Below are 23,233 nucleotides of genomic sequence, written 5' to 3'. Positions count from 1 at the left end.
TACTTAATGCAGCTGGTTTTATTTGTGGTGATGGGGCTGGGTTTAAACTCAGAAAGTAACAATTATTGAAAGGTACTGTCAGATGTAGAAATTCGACTTGCACCCAAAGTGGGCCCAAAGTCGATGGAGCTGGCTGGTCTGGGTGGGATATCGGCCGCACTGATACTGGCCGGCTGGTCATGTGTGGGGTGAGGGGGTCGACGGGAGGTGAGCCGGGGGAGATATCTATATATATAAAACAGTATGTCTCTCTGTCTGTCTGTCGCGTTTCGGGCGGGTCCTAATCCTCCAGTCTCCCTAAACTTCGCCGCCATTTTTTCCATCCCCACAGGGACAGCAACACCAAGACAAACCCCCACATTCCAGCTCCCGATCCCACTCCCGCCCCGCCGGAGCGGCAGGTAAGTTGGGCTCACTCGGGCCGTGCCTCGCAACCGCTCGGCCCGACACACACAGCGGTCGGGGGAGCGGCAGCGGCCGGCTGTCAGCCGCGCGATCCGCGGGGGAGCTCAGCTCGGGTCCGTCTCGGCCCGACAGCCCGGCTGCGCCTCAACCGCTAGGCCCTGCACAGCCGCTATCACAACGGCACCGGGCCTCAGGCGCTAGGCAGGGAGAGGGGAGGGAGGGAGAGGACAGCACAGGGAGACGAGGAGAGGGACAGAGAGGGGGGACACACAGGGGCATGGAGACCGCGCGGCCCAAAATATATGTGAATATGCTTAAATATATATGTGAATAGTTGTTGGATTTAAGGTCTGCTTGCTTAATAACTCTGCACAACATTGAGAATAGTCAAGAAAATCTTTTATTCAATAATAAACATTCATTCTTCCTAATACAGCCCTCAGAAAGAAGAAAGACTCACATTTCTACAACGCCTTTCATGACCTCAGGACGTCCCAAAGCGCTTTTTGAAGTGGAGTCACTGTTGAAATGTAGGAAACGCGGCAGACAATTTGCGCACAGCAAGATCCCACCAGCAGCAACCTGATAAATGACCAGACAATCTGTTTTTTCTATTTAAAATGCTTGTGTAAAAATATAAGCGCTTCACAAGGAGAAAACAAGGAAGTAACCGTTTGATGAGATAAAGATAAATCCCTCCTGCTGGAACGATTCCTGCACAATCGGCAACAACTGGGGGGATTCATGGGCATAGTCAGCCTCCAATAGCAATATTCTCAGCGATTTTCCACTGCTGTCTCGGAACAGTTCGTTTACACGGGATGTTGAACTATCGAATGTACCTCCTGTGTTCCCTTTCATTTTTTTGAGGTGCTGTTCTTCAGCCAGTGAGGGGGCCACGCGGGTCCCCCAGCCTGGCGCGTGGCCACGCAGCTTAAAGGGATCATCGCCGGTTATACAATCCCACTCCTTCATTTATCCGCGAGCGCGTCCCATACCAGGCACTTTCTCCAGACCTGCTGCTGCTCTGACTAGTCCTGCTATTCGACTGAGTGCCAGGTCTCAGTTTGGGGTGGTGTTGTGTCTGTGTGTTCCAGATATACTTATTTTAAATAACTGGACACAGACAACAGGAAAAACTTAAACAGGTCTTTACTACTTGAAGGTCAGGGCTGAACTGCTTTACAAATTACTACACAGAGCTTATATACTGGTGTGGTCACCACCGGTACTACAATATACAGTAGCAAGAGAAAGTAGTCCATCTTCTTAAGGTAGTTCTCTTAAGGTGGTACAGGTTACATACACCACAATTCCTCCCTTTTTAGCTTAACAGTGTACACCCCAATTTAAACATAACATGGATAACATATATACAACTTCATGCAACTGTTCAAAGATTCAGTCTCTGAGGAGGCCTCCTGATCCGAGTTGGATAATGCCTTTCAGGGGTCTCTGATTCTGGTTGCTGGGTTGACTCCTCTAATTGATCTCTTATGGATTGAACATCCTCATGTACGTTCGCGTTTGAGGTAGCTGCTACAGGTTCAATAATTTCTTCCACTGGTGTCTCTGCCGTAGCCATGGGTTCGACCCTTGTTCTCGATTCTACAAGTTGGTCAGCATGACGTCGTATTACATTTTCACCAATCTCTACCGTGTACATCAGGGGTCCTTGTCTGGCACGAATTGTTCCAGATTGCCATTTCTCATTCTTATAGTCCCGGGCTAACACTGGTTGTCCTATTTTGAAACTCCGAGTGGTCTTGTTATTTACATGCTGGAACTGTTTGTTTTCGACTTCCCTACGCACATTTGGTTTTAACAAATCCAACCTGGACCGCAACCTCCTGTTATAAAACATCATGGCAGGACTTTGATTTGTCACTGCATGTGTGGCGTTTCGATATGCCATTAGGAAATTGTCCACCTTGTGTTGTAGTGGAATATGGTCTTCGCTCATGGCCTTTATCGCCTTTTTGAACGTTTGTACAAATCTCTCGGCCAACCCATTTGTAGCCGGATGATATGGGGCAGATGTATAGTGTTTAACCCCATTCTTCTTCATGAATTTCTGGAATTCTTCTGACACGAACTGCGGTCTGTTGTCTGAACATATCTGTTCTGGCAATCCATTTCTTGCAAATATGGTTCTTAGAACTGCGATCGTCTTTTCCGAGGTAGTGGTCGCCATCTTAATCACTTCTGGCCATTTAGAATGTGCATCTACCGCTATCAAAAACATGGAATCCATGAATGGACCTGCAAAGTCGATATGTACACGCTGCCATGGGGTTGAAGGCCATTCCGCGGTGCCTCGTGCTGCCGCCTCGTGCGATGCTGCAATGGTGACAGCTTTATCTAGCGTAAGGTCCTTTTCCTCTAGCAGTCGCTTCTGAGTTCCTTCTTTTAATAGTCCACACACGAACTTATCTCTCAGAGCATCTGCTAGTCCTGTACCAAACTGACAGTACTTTGATAGCTTGCGCAGTTCAATTAAGAATTCAGCGTTGCTTTCCTCTTTCAGCTGCGTTCTTCTGTAAAATTTAAATCGTTCCGCTATCAGCAGCGGCGTGGGGTTTAAATGCTCTTGCAGGATAGTAACAATATTCGCGAAAGTCTTATCCGCCGGTTTATCTGGTGTTACAAGGTGCCTTAATAACCCGTACGTCTTCGCACCCATCGAGTTTAATAGGGTTAGTGCTTTCTTTTCAGCCGGTATCTCATTTGCTGTACAATAAACTTCAATACGCTCCACATAAGTGGCCCAATCTTCGACATCGCTATCAAAAGCAGTGATGTTACCATTTTTAGGCATCCTTGTAAGTTTCTTTAAGTATTTTATTTATTTATTTATTTATTTTTTCCAAAATGGCGGCTTCCCGCACTTGGCGGCTTTTCCCGCGCTTGTCTTCTTCCTGCGCCGACTAAAATGGTGGCTTCCCGCGCTTGGCTTCTTCCCCCGCTGGCTACAATGGCGATTACCGCGCTGTTGCCGTTCTCGCCTCCCAGCGGTCCTTAATTTCCCCCAACGCTGCTGCTTTTACTCCCCGCTGTCCTCGTGGGTATTAGCGCCTCCTTTCTTGCTGCGCGTCTATTCCGATTGCAGCCCGGCCCTTTACACCGGCTGCGGTCGAGTTCTCCGCCCTTTTTCCTCCGGTCTCACCCCCCTTCTCCACTGACAACGCGGCCGACTTTCTGCCCGTGTCGCTAGATCGGCTTACCCACCGCCGTGGAAGAAGGATGATCACTGCCTGTCGCTGATGGTGGACTTCGTGGTCAGCAATTCCAACCTGGGTTCTCGATGCCTCCCGTGCGAATGCGGTGCTCAGCAGGATGATGAGGGCGGATGCCTCTTCTCGACGCCCGTTCTGGGGACGAAGCTGCCTTGGATGCAATTGCCGCTGGGTAAGATCGACTCGTCGCCACTGTTGTGCCTGTGTTCCAGATATACTTATTTTAAATAACTGGACACAGACAACGGGAAAAACTTAAACAGGTCTTTACTACTTGAAGGTCAGGGCTGGACTGCTTTACAAATTACTACACAGAGCTTATATACCGGTGTGGTCACCACCGGTACTACAATATACAGTAGCAAGAGAAAGTAGTCCATCTTCTTAAGGTAGTTCTCTTAAGGTGGTACAGGTTACATACACCACAGGTGGGGGTGGAGAAAGAGTCTCCCGACTATCCGAAAATCAAAGGTTTTCATTTCAACAAATTTAAGATATTTGAAAAGAAACATTGGAATCCTGGTACTCCAACCAGCCATCAGTGCTGAATTCATTCCTCGCATGTTATGTCTCCAAGAGGGAGCTGGGCCGGTTCCTGACTGGGGCAGAGAGCCCATCATAGAGAAAGTCTGTGTCTGTAGAGAGAACACACGGTCCGTGTGATCTCCCGGACTGGTTTCCATTGCCCGAGGGGGTGGGAGAGGAATTTTCCAGAGTATTTTTTCCCCTTATTGGCCCCGGGGTTTGTCTGCCTCTCCCAGGAGATTACACGGCTGCGGGGAATGGGAGTGGGGGCGTGGGAGAGGGGAGGAAGTGTTGAGTCACGATGCTCCGGCCATCATGAGGTACGGGGCAGGCTTGATGGGCCAGCTGGTCTTCTCCGGCCCGACAATTTCAGATGTTCGTATGGCACTCCTCATTCGTACTTCCGTTTTAAATCCAGTGTTTTTTTTTTAATGTAGTAATTGCTTTGGCCAAAGTTTTCTGTGCTCACTCATACAAGTCATGTTAGTCCCCTCACTGTAAGCTATGGGCAAACATCTTCACTGCACATTCACAGCATGTGTGGAAACTTTCAAGACACAAAGGAGAATGGTGCTTAAAAAAAAGTTAATGCCGATAACAATTGCTCCCATTAAATGCGAATAACATTCGCTTCACTGAGTACTTTTCCCAATACAGGACGCAACACGATCACAGCCCACTGCACCAGTACACCTTGTTTTCTGACTGTGTGCTTTTATCATGTGACTGAGTAAAGCTCGCAAGGTCCTTTCAGAGAAGCCTGTACATTCTGAACATTCTTTTTTACAGGACTCACTGGAAGAAATAGCAACCAGTTTTGTTATAGATTTTGAAGGTCTTTAAGATGATGAAGGCGTTCGATAGGGTAGACATAGAGAAGATGTTTCCACTTCTGGGGGAGGCCAGATCTAGGGGCCATCAATATACGATAGTCACTAATAAATCCAATCGGGAATTCAGGAGAAACTTCTTTACCCAGAGAGTGGTGAGAATGTGGAACTCGCTACCACAGGGAGTGGTTGAGACGAATAGTATAGATGCATTTAAGGGGAAGCTGGATAAACACATGAGGGAGAAAGGATTAGAAGGTTATACTGATAGGGTGAGATGAAGAGGGGTGGGAGGAGGCTGGTGTGGAGCAGAAACACCGGCACGGACCTATTGGGCCGAATGGCCTGTTTCTGTGCTGTACATTCTGTGTAATTCTATATAATGAAGGATTGCAGTATGTGACTGTTAGCAATGCAAGAGCAGGAAACACTGAACATATTTCCGAAGAGGTCTAGAAATAACTAGAGGCAATTGCTAACAGAATGAATGGGGCTTTACTAATGAAAACATCACAATGGGGATAAGAGTTGTCACTTAGTGCCCTAACAGACAACTGACTGCTGCTCAATTAATTATTAATTGCCCTTTACCCTGAAGGATCTCCATTACAGAATGCAACTCAAATTTTGTCTGTCATGGCTCAACTTGAGATTTCTGAAAATGCTCAAAAATTGGGCCTATGTCATGGGAAACTCAACAACCTCACAACTACCCATTGTGGTCAGTCACGATAAATTGATTAATCATTGCACTGTCCCAAGTATACAGTGCGGAGTCTCAATTCCAAATAAAGCTCCTTCAAATGGCAGTCTCTGCACTTGATAGATTGTCTTGCTGTCTGTATTCTGTGGTGGGTTTAGAGGAAGTCTTTGTTGGTTATGGGTTCTGCAATGAATAACAAAATACACAAGCACAGAAAATTAAGATTAAGTAGTAAATTGATTTTATGCTAAATGTACAAACTTGAAGTGCACCTGGCACTCAACTGGCATAGCCATCCATCACCGGATCTGGTCTAGCCATCCATCACCAGATCTGGTCTAGCCATCCATAACCGGATCTGGCACGGCCATCCATCACCGGATCTGGTCTAGCCATCCATCACCAGATCTGGTCTAGCCATCCATCACCAGATCTGGTCTAGCCATCCATCACCAGATCTGGTCTGGCCATCCATAACCGGATCTGGCACGGCCATCCATCACCGGATCTGGTCTGGCCATCCATCACCAGATCTGATCTTGCGATCCATCACCAGATCTGGTCTAGTCATCCATCACCAGATCTGACATAGCCATCCATCACCAGATCTGGTCTAGCCATCCATCACCAGATCTGGTCTGGCCATCCATCACCAGATCTGGTCTAGTCATCCATCACCAGATCTGACATAGCCATCCATCACCAGATCTGACATAGCCATCCATCACCAGATCTGGCATAGCCATCCATCACCAGATCTGGCATAGCCATCCATCACCAGATCTGGTCTAGCCATCCATCACCAGATCTGACATAGCCATCCATCACCAGATCTGGCCTTGTCATCCATCACCAGATCTGACATAGCCATCCATCACCAGATCTGGTTGACCATCCATTCAGATCTGGTGTGTCCATATTAAGGTCCATTAGATCTTCCTCTTCTTTGCCAAATCCTCTCAACTACTGCACCATCATCCTGGAGAACAAAGATAATGCCAGGCTGCTTTTCTCCATGACCGACCATCTCCTTGCACTCCTGTCCCCTGCCTTCTTTACCCTTTCCTCTATTGCAAGTGTGAGGAGCTCATGGATTTCCTCATCACCACAATAGAGACCATCCGTACAGCTGCCTCAGCTGCTTCCCCTTTCCCTCGCCCCACTAAGCGAACCCTGCCACCTCCCACCTCCGCCCCCCCCCCCCCCAAACCACCCTTTCATTCTATCCCTGGCCCCCTGGGATTGGGGATATTAGCCCCTGTTATTAGCAGTTTCACAGGGGGTAGATTTACTTATTATAAGCATTCTATACCATTCCAATGTTAAATGCAGTAAACAGAACATTCACGATACCTCGAAAATATCAGCAAGCTCCTCAATCATTCCATTTTCCACCACATCATTCTTCCCAGAAGACGGCTCACCTGTAACAGTCAGAGCACGTCCAAGATAAGGACAGCGGCAAATTAAATATTGTTATTTATTGAAGTAATTGAGAGGGGACTGGGTGAACACACTGCCCCTTGAACTCTGGGACTTGTGCTTTAATAAGCCCAGATAGATAGGAATGACAGGCTACTCGCCCCCGTCACCCGTAAGGGTTCTTTGTGGAAGGAATCTGGACAGGTTCAATGAATTTATAGTGGGTGTCTCTCCACATGAGAAAAAGTGGCCACAGTCTGTGATAAACTGGAAAGCTCACTGGCAAAAACTTTAAGTGTAGTTGAAGTGCGAAAGACAAATATCAAACTGATGCAAATGAAGTTAATTCTAAAGATGGATTTAAGGTAGATTTTTGGGGTCTTCCTGCCAGGCTATAGCTGGGCTGGGAGTTCTGATTCTGGTGTTGGATGTTGAAAGTGGGATCATGTTCCATTCGTCAGCACGAACATCTCTCAATTTGATGGGAACAACAAGAAATTAAAATCATAAATGGTTAAAACTCCCACATGCTGCCGATTTTCTGCGTTAGGTTGCCAATGAATTAGTGCTGATTTAGGGGCAGTTCTTGTGTTGCTCATGCCCACTAGGGACAGAGTTCAGTCTGCCTCAATCCATTGCACATAAAACCCTTGCAGTCAGCAGAGGCTTCCTCGCTTTGGTTTCAGCTGGGTTTGAACTCAGAGGTCAAAACTCAACGGGGTTAATTTCTGTCTTTTTTTGTATTCGTTTACGGGATGTGGGCTTCGCTGGCGAGACCAGCATTTATTGCCCATCCCTAATTGCCCTTGAGAAGGTGGCGGTGAGCCGCCGCCTTGAACCGCTGCAGTCCATGTGGTGAAGGTGCTCCCACAGTGCTGTTAGGGCGCGAGTTCCAGGATTTTGACCCAGCGTTGATGAAGGATCGGTCGATATATTTCCAAGTCAGGATGGTGTGTGTCTTGGAGGGGAACTTGGAGGTGGTGGTGTTCCCATGCACCTGCTGCCCTTGTCCTTCTAGGTGGAAGAGGTCGCGGGTTTGGGAGGTGCTGCCGAAGAAGCCTTGGCGAGTTGCTGCAGTGCATCTTGTAGATGGTACACGCTGCAGCCACGGTGCGCCGGTGGTGGAGGGAGTGAATGTTTAAGGTGGTGGATGGGGTGCCAATCAAGTGGGCTGCTTTGTCCTGGATGGTGTCGAGCTTCTTGAGTGTTGTTGGAGCTACACTCATCCAGGCTAGTGGAGAGTATTCCAGCACACTCCTGGCTTGTGCCTTGTAGATGATGGAACGGCTTTGGGGAGTCAGGAGGTGAGACACTCGCTGCAGAATACCCAGCCTCTGACCTGCTCTTGTTGCCACAGTATTTATGTGGCAGTAAATGTGGCTGAGTGAATCATCCACCTGTGTTATAACCCATCCAATTCTCAATCTATTGACATCCATGGAATGTATATCGGCCAGGTTTTATAATGGGCAGACTATCTGTTCTGCCACATTACTGTCCATGCGGTAAAAGGGAATTGGATAAATACTTGAAGGGGAAAGATTTGCAGGGCTGTGGGGAAAGAGCAGGGGGGAGTGGGACTAATTGGAGAGCTCTTTCAAAGAGCCGGCACAGGTACGATGGGCCAAATGGCCTCCTTCTGTGCTGTATCATTCTATGATTCTAATATCTAACCTACTGCAACATCTTGGGCTAGAAATTAGCTATAGCCCCGCCATCTCGCTTGCGCCCAGAATTTACCGCTGGGCGCGGAGCCACTTGCGCTCATCCGATATTCAGTTTCAGCGCCCCAAGTCGAGGACGGGCGCTGTTCCAGGGTGTGGCCGCCCCCGTTTGGGGCGCTGCAACTGAATATCGGCGCGCTAGTTGCCGCAGCGCCACCCGCAGTGGAGCGGCAGGCTGCGGTACTGCAGGCCTTCCTCCCTCTCTTAAGGGGGAGGTGCCTGCAACAGCCGGAGCCCCGATCGCGAGTGCCGGCAAAAGAGCCCGGCACAACGGAGAAGTGCCGGGCTCCCGGAAACCAGCCGGCAATGCCGCGGGGGTGCCGAGCAAGGAGGTGCGGGCCAGGCGGCTGCCGAAAAAGCGGCCGGCGGCACCTCCACCTTAAAGCGCCCCACTAAGGCTGCATTACGGACCCGGTCTCTGAACGTTGTTTGCAGCCACCAGGGAAGAGGCGGCCGCAACTAAATATGGGGGTCGGGCCGGTATCGGGGCGGAACCGGGGCACTGCGCACACCGATGACGTCATCGGTGCCGGCGCAGCGCTACCGGCTACCGCCGCCATTCCCGCTGTGCTGAATATCAGCGCAGCCTCCTCTTTTGGCGCAGAAGCCCTCTTTCGGCGGTACCTGGGCGCAAAGCTGGCGGGGCCTTACTGAATTTCTAGGCCCTGGTCTCTAATTCTCATTTTTTTCCCAAGCTGTCAGTATATTTTTTTTGGAAACCCTCTTTGTGCAGAAGCCTCCTCCATGGTGCTCAGTAAACATTCACTGCAGGCTACAGCTGGTGGAGTGGAGCTGGTGTGCCGAGGTGATTGCAGGCGGCTGGTCTGTTTGAGAAAGAGCTTCTCCCACATTCTCCGATAATCAACAGGGTCAGACTCAGAATGGAAAAGGAAATATCCAAACACATCTGGACACTGCCGAGCTCCACGCTGGTTTCCAGAAGTCATCCATGACCATCGCCCTGCTCTACTTGACCCAACTGTCTCTACACACACTCCAATCTGGCTTTTGACTTTGGTCGTTCAGAATTGTTGCATCGCGAATGATTCAGATTAGAAAACAATTATAAAATCTATTCATACCAATATCTGTGTTAGTTGACCTTATTGAGATGAGGGTCACTTGGTCTTTATCGGCTGTGGTTCTGTGTTAATTTTGTGGAAAAGAAAACCACAATCAGGAGGTTAGCTCTTAATTACACAATCACAAACACAACAGGGGTGGGATGGGGGGACAGGGGTGGGAGGGGGGGATGGGGGGACGGGGGTGGGGGGACGGGGGGACAGGGGTTGGATGCAGGTGGGGGGATGGGTGGAAGGGTGGGGGCGGGTGGAGGGGACGGGGGCGGGTGGGTGGTGGGATGTTGGGGAGGGGGGGCAGGTGGGCAGGTGGGGTTTGGACAGTAGCGAGTCGGCCGTCCCATTTTACATCTCCCCCATTTGTATTTCCACTGAAGGCAAAATTACCCCCAATGAGTGGAAGGTCGGGGAGGCAAACAGAACATCGAGCATTCTACCAGCGATCTGTAAACAGAACATCGAGCGTTCTACCAGAGATCTGTAAACAGAACATCGAGCGTTCTACCAGAGATCTGTAAACAGAACATCGAGCGTTCTACCAGAGATCTGTAAACAGAACATCGAGCGTTCTACCAGAGATCTGTAAACAGAACATCGAGCGTTCTACCAGCGATCTGTAAACAGAACATCGAGCGTTCTACCAGCTTTAGTTGTGTAGCGGGAAATGTGATGATTTCGGCGCTCCCGACACAGAGCTCTGTCCAATGGGAACGCAGGCCGAGAATTCTGGCACAGAGCTCAGTGCCCTTGATTAGTGGTCCGCATGATCTCCTACCCATTTTTATTCGTTTTAATGGACAGAAATCTGTGTAGGCCCCGAACTGAGCGTGGTTACACGGGGACCTGAATTCCCCAGATGTGCCCCAGTTCATGAAGTTCTGCCTCATAAATGTTAAATCGTAAAATCTGCCTCTTAGGCTGAAGCAAGAGGGCCCTTTACCCAGAGTGATTGGCAAAACCCCGGAAAAGGAGCAAAATGATCCAACATTTAAATTGAATCCCAAATAATGGAAATTATTAGGACAGGCGACCAAAAGCTGGGTCAAAGAGGTCGGTTTTAAGGAGCTTCTTAAAGGAGGAGATCAAGGCGGAGAGGTTTAGGGAGGGAATTCCAGAGCTCGGGGCCTAGACAACAGAAGGCACGGCCGCCAATGGTGGAGTGATGGAAATCAAGGATGCCCAAGAGGCCAGAATTAGAGGAGCGCAGAGATCTCGGAGGGTTGTGGGGCTGGAGGAGGTTACAGAGATAGGGAGGGGCGAGGCCATGGAGATATTTGAAAACAAGGATGAGAATTTTTTAAATCAGGTGTTGCCGGACCGGGAGCCAATGCAGGTCAGTGAGCACAGGGGGTGATGGGTGAACGGGACTGGGTGTGAGTTAGGACACGGGGCAGTGAGCACAAGGGGTGCTGGGTGAACGGGACTGGGTGTGAGTTAGGACACGGGGCAGTGAGCACAGGGGGTGATGGGTGAACGGGACTGGGTGTGAGTTAGGACACGGGGCAGTGAGCACAGGGGGTGATGAACGGGACTGGGTGCGAGTTAGGATACGGGGCAGTGAGCACAGGGGGTGATGGGTGAACGGGACTGGCTGTGTATTAGGACACGGGGCAGCAAGCACCGGGGGTGATGGGTGAACGGGACTGGGTGCGAGTTAGGACACGGGGCAGTGAGCACAGGGGGTGATGGGTGAACGGGACTGGGTGTGAGTTAGGACACGGGGCAGTGAGCACGGGGTGATGGGTGAACGGGACTGGGTGTGAGTTAGGACACGGGGCAGTGAGCACAGGGGGTGATGGGTGAACGGGACTGGGTGTGAGTTAGGACATGGGGCAGTGAGCACAGGGTGTGGTGGGTGAACGGGACTGGGTGTGAGTTAGGACACGGGGCAGTGAGCACAGGGGGTGATGGGTGAACGGGACTGGCTGTGTATTAGGACACGGGGCAGCAAGCACCGGGGGTGATGGGTGAACGGGACTGGGTGCGAGTTAGGACACGGGGCAGTGAGCACAAGGGGTGCTGGGTGAACGGGACTGGGTGTGAGTTAGGACACGGGGCAGTGAGCACAGGGGGTGATGGGTGAACGGGACTGGGTGTGAGTTAGGACACGGGGCAGTGAGCACAGGGGGTGATGGGTGAACGGGATTGGGTGCGAGTTAGGATACGGGGCAGTGAGCACAGGGGGTGATGGGTGAACGGGACTGGCTGTGTATTAGGACACGGGGCAGCAAGCACCGGGGGTGATGGGTGAACGGGACTGGGTGCGAGTTAGGACACGGGGCAGTGAGCACAGGGGGTGATGGGTGAACGGGACTGGGTGTGAGTTAGGACACGGGGCAGTGAGCACAGGGGGTGATGGGTGAACGGGACTGGGTGTGAGTTAGGACACGGGGCAGTGAGCACAGGGGGTGATGGGTGAACGGGACTGGGTGTGAGTTAGGACACGGGGCAGTGAGCACAGGGTGTGATGGGTGAACGGGACTGGGTGTGAGTTAGGACACAGGGCAGTGAGCACAGGGGGTGATGGGTGAACGGGACTGGGTGTGAGTTAGGACACGGCAGCGAGCACAGGGGGTGATGGGTGAACGGGACTGGGTGTGAGTTAGGACACGGGGCAGCGAGCACGGGGTGATGGGTGAACGGGACTGGGTGTGAGTTAGGACACGGGGCAGTGAGCACAGGGGGCGATGGGTGAACGGGACTGGGTGTGAGTTAGGACACGGGGCAGTGAGCACAGGGGGTGATGGGTGAACGGGACTGGGTGTGAGTTAGGACACGGGGCAGTGAGCACAGGGGGTGAGGGGTGAACGGGACTGGGTGTGAGTTAGGACACGGGGCAGTGAGCACAGGGGGGTGATGGGTGAACGGGACTGGGTGTGAGTTAGGACACGGGGCAGTGAGCACAGGGGGTGATGGGTGAACGGGACTGGGTGTGAGTTAGGACACGGGGCAGTGAGCACAGGGGGTGATGGGTGAACGGGACTGGGTGTGAGTTAGGACATGGGGCAGTGAGCACAGGGGGTGATGGGTGAACGGGACTGGGTGTGAGTTAGGACACGGGGCAGTGAGCACAGGGGTGATGGGTGAACGGGACTGGGTGCGAGTTAGGACACGGGGCAGTGAGCACAGGGGGTGATGGGTGAACGGGACTGGGTGTGAGTTAGGACACGGGGCAGTGAGCACAGGGGGTGATGGGTGAACGGGACTGGGTGTGAGTTAGGACACGGGGCAGTGAGCACAGGGGGTGATGGGTGAACGGGACTGGGTGTGAGTTAGGACACGGGGCAGTGAGCACAGGGGGTGATGGGTGAACGGGACTGGGTGTGAGTTAGGACACGGGGCAGTGAGCACAGCGGGTGATGGGTGAACGGGACTGGGTGCGAGTTGGGACACGGGGCAGCCGAGCTTTGGATGTGCTCAAGTTTACGTAGGGTGGAATGTGGGAGGCCAGCCAGGAGTGCGTTGGAATAGTCAAGTCTGGAGGTAACAAAGGCATGGATGAGGGTTTCAGCAGTGGATGAGCTGAGGCAAAGGCGGAGTCGGACGATGTTACGGATATTCCTTCCTTTACCTTAAAGACAGATTTAAAGAAATGGTAGATTTTTGAGGGACAGGCCTAGTTAATGATGCAATGATGCCACTGCGATGCTGATTATGGCAGCCTCCTTCTGTATAAATGTGATCAAGCATCTTGGCAAGAATTGCAGGCCATTACTACACTGTCCCGATTAAATGAAAGACTTGCATTTCTCCAGCGCCTTTCACGACCACCGGACGTCCCAAAGCGCTTCACAGTCAATTAAATACTCTGTGAAGTGTGGTCACTGTTGTAATATAGGAAACGCCGCAGCCACCTTGCGCACAGCAAGATCCCACAAACAGCAATATGAGAATGACCAAATAATCTGTTTTAGTGATGTTGCTTGAGGGATAAATATTGGCCCCAGGAAAAACTCCTCTGCTCATCTTCGAAATAGTGCGATGGGATCTTTTACATCCACCTGAGAGCAGACGTAGCCTCAGTTTAACATCTCATCCGAAAGACGGCACCTCCGACAGTGCGGCACTCCCTCAGTACTGCCCCTCCGACAGTGCGGCACTCCCTCAGTACTGCCCCTCCAAAAGTGCGACGCTCCCTCAGTACTGCCCCTCCGACAGTGCAGCGTTCCCTCAGTACTGCCCCTCCGACAGTGCAGCGCTCCCTCAGTACTGCCCCTCCGACAGTGCGGCACTCCCTCAGTACTGCCCCTCCAAAAGTGCGACGCTCCCTCAGTACTGCCCCTCCGACAGTGCGGCACTCCCTCAGTACTGCCCCTCCAAAAGTGCGACGCTCCCTCAGTACTGCCCCTCCGACAGTGCGGCGCTCCCTCAGTACTGCCCCTCCGACAGTGCAGCACTCCCTCAGTACTGCCCCTCCGACAGTGTGGAGCTCTCTCAGTACTGCCCCTCCAACAGTGCGGCGCTCCCTCAGTACTGCCCCTCCGACAGTGCAGCGCTCCCTCAGTACTGCCCCTCCGACAGTGTGGAGCTCTCTCAGTACTGCCCCTCCGACAGTGCGGCGCTCCCTCAGTACTGCTCCTCCGACAGTGCAGCGCTCCCTCAGTACTGACCCTCTGACAGTGCGGCGCTCCCTCAGTACTGCCCCTCCGACAGTGCAGCGCTCCCTCAGTACTGCCCCTCCGACAGTGCGGCGCTCCCTCAGTACTGCCGCTCCGACAGTGCGGCACTCCCTCAGTACTGCTCCTCCGACAGTGCAGCGCTCCCTCAGTACTGACCCTCTGACAGTGCGGCGCTCCCTCAGTACTGCCCCTCCGACAGTGCAGCGCTCCCTCAGTACTGCCCCTCCGACAGTGCGGCGCTCCCTCAGTACTGCCGCTCTGACAGTGCGGCGCTCCCTCCGTACTGCCGCTCCGACAGTGCGGCACTCCCTCAGTACTGCCCCTCCGACAGTGCGGCGCTCCCTCAGTACTGCCCCTCCGACAGTGCGGCGCTCCCTCAGTACTGCCCCTCCGACAGTGCAGCGCTCCCTCAGTACTGCCCCTCCGACAGTGCGGCGCTCCCTCAGTACTGCCCCTCCGACAGTGCGGCGCTCCCTCAGTACTGCCCCTCCGACAGTGCGGCACTCCCTCAGTACTGCACTGGAGTGTCAGCCTGGATTTTTGTGCTCGAGTCTCTGGAGTGGGACTTGAACCCACGACCTTCTGACTCAGAGGCGAGAGTGCTACCCACTGAGCCACAGCTGACACCTTAGTGGCATCACATCGCAATACCCTTAGATTTTACAAATGAACATTTATGGCAACAGAACTTCACACAACAGGAGCACGTTTCGGGAATGAATGGACAGGAAGTTGTGTGGGGTTTCTGATATCCGTGGCTGAATTCCCGATATCTGTTTGAGAAACTGCTCGCCCGACCTGCCGATTTGTAAACCGTTGCCCCCTGAATGAAGTGTGGAGTGAGAGCCTGCACTGTGAGTTTAACAGCTGCATCTGTCTCTTCAAGGGGTCGGCCATTCAGGACTGAGATGAGGAGAAATTTCTTCACTCAGAGGCCGGTGAATCTTTGGAATTCTCTGCCCCAGAGGGCTGTGGAGGCTCAGTTGTTGAGTATATTCAAGACAGAGATCGATAGATTTTTGAATATTAAGGGAATCGAGGGATGTGGGAATAGTGCGGGAAGTGGAGATGAGGTCGAAGATCAGCCGTGATCTTATTGAATGATCTTATTGAATGGCGGAGCAGGCTCAAGGGGTTCCCCGCGGACTCCATTATTATTTTAATAAATTATACTCACTTGTCCGATGTGGCGTCTTTCGCCTCTGTTCAAATAACAGAAATAAATTAGTTAAATTGTGGAAAAGATAGACAAGACCACCCTATTTCTTGAGCACGAGTCACTCCATCAGTATCTCTCCTGCTGCACTTTTCCCATTTAAACCCAACAGAGTTCCATTCTTAACACCTTTCATCAGTCCCAAATCGTGAGGCAGATTCTAATGCTGGTACACACATAAATCACACAGGAGATTCACACCGGGACTGTCATTTTACAAGGCAGCACCAGTGTTGCCTGTAATGGTTTTTTCGGGCCGCGCGGCCCATTCAAAAAACACGGTTTTTCGATTGAAAAGCTGACAAGCCAGCCGCGCGGAACCCGCGCAGCGTACAGGGCACATTGGCCGGCGGTCACAATATATATTAACAATATATATTAATGATCTAGACGAGGGAACTAGATGTAATATCTCCAAGTTTGCAGACGACACAAAGCTGGGTGGGCGTGTGTGCTGTGAGGAGGATGCCGAGAAACTCCAGTATGATTTGGACAGGTTGGGCGATTGGGCAGATGCAGTATAATGTGGATAAATGCGAGGTTATCCACTTTGGTGACAAAAACAGGAAGGCAGGTTATTATCTGAACGGCAATAGATTGGGAGAAGGGGAAGTGCAACGAGACCTGGGTATCCTTGTGCACCAGTCGCTGAAGGTAAGCATGCAGGTGCAGCAGGGGGTTAAGAAGGCAAATGGTATGTTGGCCTTCGTAGCGAGAGGGTTCGAGTGCAGGAGCAAGGATGTCTTGCTGCAGTTGTACAGGGGCTTGGTGAGACCACACCTTGAGTATTGTGTGCAGTTTTGGTCGCCTTATCTGAGGAAGGATGTTCTTGCCATGGAGGGAGTGTAGCGAAGATTCACCAGACTGATACCTGGGATGGCAGGAATGACGTATGAGGAGAGATTGGGTCGATTGGGCTTATACTCGCTGGAGTTTAGAAGAATGAGAGGGGATCTCATTGAAACATAAAATTCTAACAGGACTAGACAGACTAGATGCAGGAAGGATGTTCCCGATGGCGGGGGAGTCCAGAACCAGGGGTCACAGTCTAAGGATAAGGGGTAAGCCATTTAGGACTGAGATGAGGAGGAATTTCTTCACCCAGAGAGTGGTGAACCTGTGGAATTCTCTGCCACAGAAGGCAGTGGAGGCCAATACATTAAATATATTCAAGAAGGAGTTGGATATATTTCTTAAGGCTAAAGGGATCAAGGGATATGGGGAGAAAGCAGGGACAGGGTACTGAATTTGGATGATCAGCCATGATCTCATTAAATGGTGGAGCAGGCTCGAGGGGCCGAATGGCCTACTCCTGCTCCTATCTTCTATGTTTCTATGTCCTGGTGAGGGGCCTCACCCACCGGGGATGTGCACCAGAACATTGTGGAGGGAGGGCGTAGGTACTTAGAATGATAAAATCACACAGCACAGGAGGAGGCCGTTCGGCCCATCGAGTCTGCGCCGGCTCTTTCGAAGAGCGACCCAGTTAGTCCCACTCCCCCGCTCTTTCCCCATATCCCTGCAAACTTTCTCCTTCAAGTATTCCCAATACTACCTCCTGCGGGAAAGACTTGGAAAACTACACTCCATTTCTACAGAAGTTTGGTTGTTGTACGTATCTGCACAGGAAGCACGCAGTTTGATAGAGTATTTGACCATCCCTCTAACCTCCACTCCCCTTCCCAACCAGTATTTACCCAGATCCTTTCTCAATAAAGAGATTCCTATTAATCTGTGTTTGGGGGACAGGTTTTTATTCTAACTTTTAGTCTCATTTGAAGCTTGTTCATTTTAAGCTTATGGGCCCGGATTTTGCGGTGGGTAATAACAGTGAACGAACAGGGTGCGCCCTCATTACCCCTCTGAAACTGACCGCCAGTTCAGGATGTAGCGCGAGCGCATCCTAACGGGGAATTCCTGAAGTTGCGGTCAGTCATTCGCTGCTCTGACACTGGCTGTGCTGTGGCCCCCCCCCCGCCCCATTATTCTACACTGATCTGACACGCGTGTCGAGAAAGGCAAACTTCTCGTCACAGAGTTCCCTGTGGGAAGCTTTCTTCGGGGCCAGCGCCAATTGCCTTTGCGTCGCCGCTGACCGCAAATTCCGGGCCCTTATCTGTAGTTCTGTGCTCACAGTACAAGTTAAGCTATCTGCCCACACGTGGATCCTGCAGATTTTACTGACATGGTATAGTAGGGGTGTGACTGATAAGCCAAAGGAAGTGATTTTAGAATCATAGAATGGTTACCGCACAGGAGGAGGCCATTCAGCCCATCGAGCCCGTGCCGGCTCTCTGCAAGAGCACTTCAGCCAGTCCCGCTCCCCGCCCTTTCCCCGGAGCCCTGTATTTATTTTCCTTCAGGTACTGTACTTATCTAACTTTCTTTCAGGCAGTGCATTCCAGATCCCAACCACTCGCTGCATAAAAAAGTTTTTCCTCCTGTTGCCTTTGGTTATTCTGCCAATCACCTTAAATCCGTGTCCTTTGGTTCCTGACCCTTCCGCTAATGGGAAGAGTTTCTCTCTATCAGGGTCCATCATCAAGGACCCTACCCACCCCAGCCACAGTCTGTTCGCCCTCCTGCCATCTGGGAGACGCTACAGATGCATTCGCATCCGTACGACCAGATTTAGGAACAGCTTCTTTCCCAGGGCTGTCATCCTACTGAACTCCACAAATAAACTCTAAAGCCTGCACATCTGTCAATGCACTTTATTATGGTTATGTTTATGTTAATGTATTACAAGCCAAATGTATGTTGAATGTTTAAATGTCTTAATCCAAATGTACACTCTCAGGAGCCGCAAGCCTACATTTCGTTGTACTGCACTTGTGCACTAACATTGACAATAAAAGTTGATTTGATTTGATTTGATTCTGTCTAGACCCCTCATGATTTTCAACACCTCTATCGAATCTCCTCTCAATCTCCTCTGCTCCAAGGAGAACAACCCCAGATTCTCCAGTCTAGACACGTAACTTCTTCTTCTTATCGTGTCCACGGACAGTCTATACATAGCCCAGCCAGAACTGGACACATTTTTGCGCCTTGTTGTTGGATTCGGCAAGATCTGCAACAGTGCAGGGTTCCTCTAACGATGGGCATTGCAGGAGATGTTGCATAGTCTGTGCCTCAGTTCCACATTCACAAGTTGTCGGGCTGGTTGAATATCCCCATTTGCTTAGTGACACCTTTGAGCAACCTACACCGGTCCTAAGTCTGTTAAGGCACTTCCAGGTTGCCCAGTTGCAATTAGCTCCTGGGGGAAGGCTTTCATCAAGTAAAATTTCCATCGCTGGGGGTTGTTCAAGACTGGCGAGCCGGTCTTTCCACAAGGCGATGCGGGCTTCAGATGAGGTTGATTGTAATGGAACAACACTGTTCATGAAGCTCTTCCTTGACTTTAGGCGGCTGGGTGTAGGTGTATGACAATGCAGAGGGTGTCTCTCATCTGATGTTTGACGGAGTCGCTCTTTCTTGCTGGCTACCGTTCTTCTTATATCAGGGGGAGCGATACCTGCCAGGATACATAGGCTGTTGGTGTTTGTTGGTTTTAAGCAACCTGTGATAAATCGGCAGCTTGCATTCAGAACGGCATCCATCTTCTTGGCATGAGTAGACTTTTCCCATGCAGGGCAGGCATATTCGGCAGTGGAATAGCAAAGAGCAAGTGCACTGGTTCGCAATGTTTTCGGGCTTGCTCCCCATCTTGTGTTAGTGAGCTTATTCAGGATGTTGTTTCGTGCGCTCACTTTTGCCTTTGTCTTCTCGATGTGGTTCTTGAAGGTGAAGCATCGGTCAAGGGTGACTCCTAAGTAGATAGGGTGCTCGCAATGCGTCAGTGTTGCTCCACACCAGGTTACTTTCAGCTGGCGTTTGGCTTCACGGTTTCTGAGGTGGAATGCACAAACTTGCGTCTTTGATGGGTTTGCGCGAAGGTGAAATCCCTGGAATCATTCTCATAAATCTTTTCTGCACCCTCTCTAAGGCCTTCATATCCTTCCTAAAGTGCGGTGCCCAGAATTGGACACAATTCTCCAGTTGAAGGCCTAGAAATTCATTAAGGCGCTGCCAGCTTTGCAGCCAGTTACTGCCTAAAGAGGGCTTATGCGCCAAAAATGAGTTTGTGCTGATATTCAGCGCAGCGGTATTGGCAGCGGTAGCCGTTAGCGCTGCGCCGGCACCGATGACGTCATCGGTGTGCGCAGTGCCCCGGTTCCGCCCCGAAACCGGCCCAATCCCCATATTTAGTTGCGGCCGCCTCCTCCGAAGCGGCCGCAAACAGCGACCAGAAAACGGGGCCGTGCTGTAGCCTTAGTGGGGCGCTTAAAAGGGGAAGGTGCGGCCAGCCGCTTTTTCGGCGGCCGCCTGCCCGCACCTCCTTCCCCGGCCTCCTCCACCCCCCCGCCCCGCGGCATTGCCGGCTGCTTTCCGCGAACCCGGCACTTCTCCGTGGTGCCGGGCTCATTTGCCGGCACTCTCCAGCGGCGATCTCCCCGTTGCAGGCAGCTCCCCCTTAAGAGAAGGAGGAGGCCTGCAGTACCTGATGCGCTATCAATTACTCATAAAAGACTGAGAGTTAGAAGAGTAACTAAAGGCTTTTATTAACAACAGAATGGAGGTCTGCCTCGCGTGGTCGACCGGTCCAGGATACAAAGGGCTGGGGAGCAGTCACCTTTATACTAGGACCTGTGGGAGGAGTCAGCCGAGGCATGTCCAGGCATGTACACAGTGGAATACAAACAGTGGTTTACCACATTCACCCCTTGTTTAAAATTGAGTCCGGCGGGGTGAAGTGTATTAAAAGTTAGTGTATTGGAGTCTCTCCGGAGGTCTTGTCTGCCGCTGTGATCGGCGTGGCGACGGCAGGGGTAGTGAAGCTTCCGGCGTCGAGTCCAGCGTAGGCTGTGGCACAGGCGTGTCGTCCTCGTAGATGTCGAGCGGGTCGCGGGGCCCAGGCCTGCCGTCTGCTGGGGCTGGATATCGGATCGTGGGGGGGGGTGGTAGTGGGTAGCGGGTTACTGCGGCCCCCGAGGGTGCAAGGTCTCTTATGGAGACTGTGTCCTCCCGCCCGTCCGGGTATGCGATGTAAGCATACTGGGGGTTGGCGTAGAGGAGGTCGACCCTCTCGACCAGGGGGTCCGTTTTATGGGTCCTCACGTGTCTTCTCAGTAGGACCGGCCCTGGGGACGTCAGCCATGGCGGTAGCGATGTCCCCGATGTGGACTTCCTTGGGAAGACAAACATTTTCTCATGAGGGGTGGCGTTAGTGGCAGTGCAGAGCAGTGGCCGAATAGAGTGGGGCGCATCGGGGAGCACATCCTGCCAGCGGGAGGTTGGAAGGCCCCTAGACTTTAAGGCTAGCAGGACGGCCTTCCAAACTGTCGCATTTTCTCTTTCCACCTGTCCGTTCCCCCGGGGGTTGTAACTGGTGGTCCTGCTTGTGGCAATACCCCTAGTTAGCAGGTACTGACGGAGTTCGTCGCTCATAAACGATGAGCCCCGGTCGCTATGGATATAGCTGGGGAAGCCGAACAGGGTGAAGAGGTTGTTCAGACATTTAATGACCGTGGCACTGGTCATGTCCGGGCAGGGGAAGGCGAACGGGAAACGGGAGTACTCATCAATAATATTGAGGAAGTACACATTGCGGTCGGAGGAGGGGAGAGGCCCTTTAAAATCAACGCTCAGGCGCTCGAAGGGGCGAGTGGCTTTTATCAGGTGGGCCCTGTCTGGTCTATAAAAGTGCGGTTTGCACTCAGCGCAGACTTGGCAGTTCCTGGTCATGGTCCTGACCTCCTCAATAGAGTAAGGCAGGTTGCGGGCCTTGATGAGGTGGAAGAACCTGGTGACCCCCGGGTGGCAGAGGTCATTGTGGAGGGCCCGCAGTCTATCGATCTGCGCGCTGGCGCAGGTGCCACGCGATAGCGCATCCGGGGGTTCATTTAGCTTCCCGGGCCGGTACAAGATCTCGTAGTTGTAGGTGGAAAGTTCGATTCTCCACCTCAAGATCTTGTCATTTTTGATTTTGCCCCTCTGCTTGTTGTTAAACATAAAAGCAACTGAACGCTGGTCAGTGAGCAGGGTAAATCGTTTTCCGGCCAGGTAGTGCCTCCAATGACGCACAGCCTCCACAATCGCCTGGGCCTCCTTCTCAACAGCGGAGTGTCTGGTCTCCGGGCCTTGGAGGGTTCGTGAAAAGAAGGCCACGGGTCTCCCCGCCTGATTGAGGGTAGCGGCCAGGGCAAAGTCGGACGCGTCGCTTTCCACCTGGAAGGGGATGGATTCGTCCACTGCGTGCATGGTGGCTTTGGCAATGTCCTCCTTGATACGGTGGAAGGCTAAGCGGGCCTCTGCCGTCAAGGGAAAAGAGGTGGACTTGATCAGCGGACGGGCCTTGTCCGCATAGTAGGGGACCCACTGGGCGTAATAGGAGAAAAACCCTAGGCACCTCTTCAGGGCCTTGAGGCAGTGGGGCAGTGGAAGTTCCATAAGGGGACGCATCCGGTCGGGGTCGGGGCCGATGACTCCGTGTTCCACAACACAGCCAAGGATGGCGAGGCGGTTTGTGCGGAATATGCACTTCTCCTTGTTATATGTCAGGTTTAGGAGTTGGGCGGTGCGGAGGAATTTTTCGAGGTTTGCGTCATGGTCCTGCAAGTCACGGCCGCAGATGGTCACATTGTCCAGATATGGGAAAGTGGCCTGCAACGCATTTTGATCTACCATCCGGTCCATCTCCCTTTGGAAGACGGAGACCCCGTTGGTGACGCCAAAGGGAACCCTAAGGAAGTGATAGAGGCGGCCGTTTGCCTCAAAGGCAGTGTACTGGCAGTCCTCAGGGCGGATGGGGAGCTGGTGGTATGCTGATTTCAGGTCAATGGTCGAGAAGACGCGGTACTGCGCGATCTGGTTGACCATATCAGCTATACGGGGGAGTGGGTAGGCGTCCAGCAGGGTGTAGCGATTTATTGTCTGGCTGTAGTCGATGACCAGGCGCTGCTTCTCGCCGGTCTTAACGACCACAACCTGGGCTCGCCAGGGGCTGGTGCTGCCCTCAATAATCCCTTCTTTCAGGAGCCGCTCCACTTCGGTTTTAATGAAAACCCTGTCCCCGGCACTGTATCGCCTGCTCTTTGTGGCGATGGGCTTACAGTCGGGGGTGAGGTTAGCAAACAGTGGTGGGGGGGTGACTCTGAGTGTGGAGAGGTTGCACCTGGTGCGCGGCGGGCAATTTGGAAGCTGCTGGCTGCGGACTGTGAGTGGGGGTAGGGGTCCACCGTACGCCATCGTAACACTTTTAAGGTGGCACTGAAAATCTAACCCCAGCAGGACGGCAGCGCAGAGGTCAGGCAGGACCAGAAGTTTAAAATGATCGTACACGGTCCCGTCTACTACGAGTGTCACCACGCAGTAGCCGCCGATGTCCGCCGACTGGGACTCGGAGGCCATAGAAATCCGCTGTTGCGCA

At 52.1% G+C, this 23,233-nt stretch overlaps 1 protein-coding gene across 5 annotated transcripts in view; it reads right to left on the bottom strand.

The window, feature by feature from the left end:
- Nucleotides 1-787: 787 nt before the first annotated feature.
- LOC147122496 (uncharacterized) overlaps nucleotides 788-23,233 on the bottom strand; it is a 68,136-nt gene continuing 45,690 nt past the window's right edge. For 3 of the 5 annotated variants that reach the window (XM_086005876.1, XM_086005883.1, XM_086005852.1), the window contains 4 exons: nucleotides 15,721-15,745; nucleotides 9,928-9,989; nucleotides 7,053-7,123; nucleotides 788-4,713 (listed from right to left, as the gene is read on the bottom strand). In XM_086005876.1, coding sequence (XP_085862002.1) covers nucleotides 4,696-4,713; nucleotides 7,053-7,123; nucleotides 9,928-9,989; nucleotides 15,721-15,745 — 176 coding nt within the window. In that variant the 3' untranslated portion in view covers nucleotides 788-4,695. Of the gene's footprint in view, nucleotides 5,883-7,052; nucleotides 7,124-9,927; nucleotides 9,990-15,720; nucleotides 15,746-23,233 lie in introns of all 5 variants that reach the window. The other 2 variants (XM_086005860.1, XM_086005868.1) reach the window with 2 other exon arrangements.

Source organism: Somniosus microcephalus, chromosome 2 (assembly GCF_052327205.1).
Source record: "Somniosus microcephalus isolate GS21.2 chromosome 2, FLI_Smic_1.0, whole genome shotgun sequence".
NCBI classification, from domain to species: Eukaryota; Metazoa; Chordata; class Chondrichthyes; order Squaliformes; family Somniosidae; genus Somniosus; species Somniosus microcephalus.
This window is presented reverse-complemented; position numbering and strand designations above follow the sequence as displayed.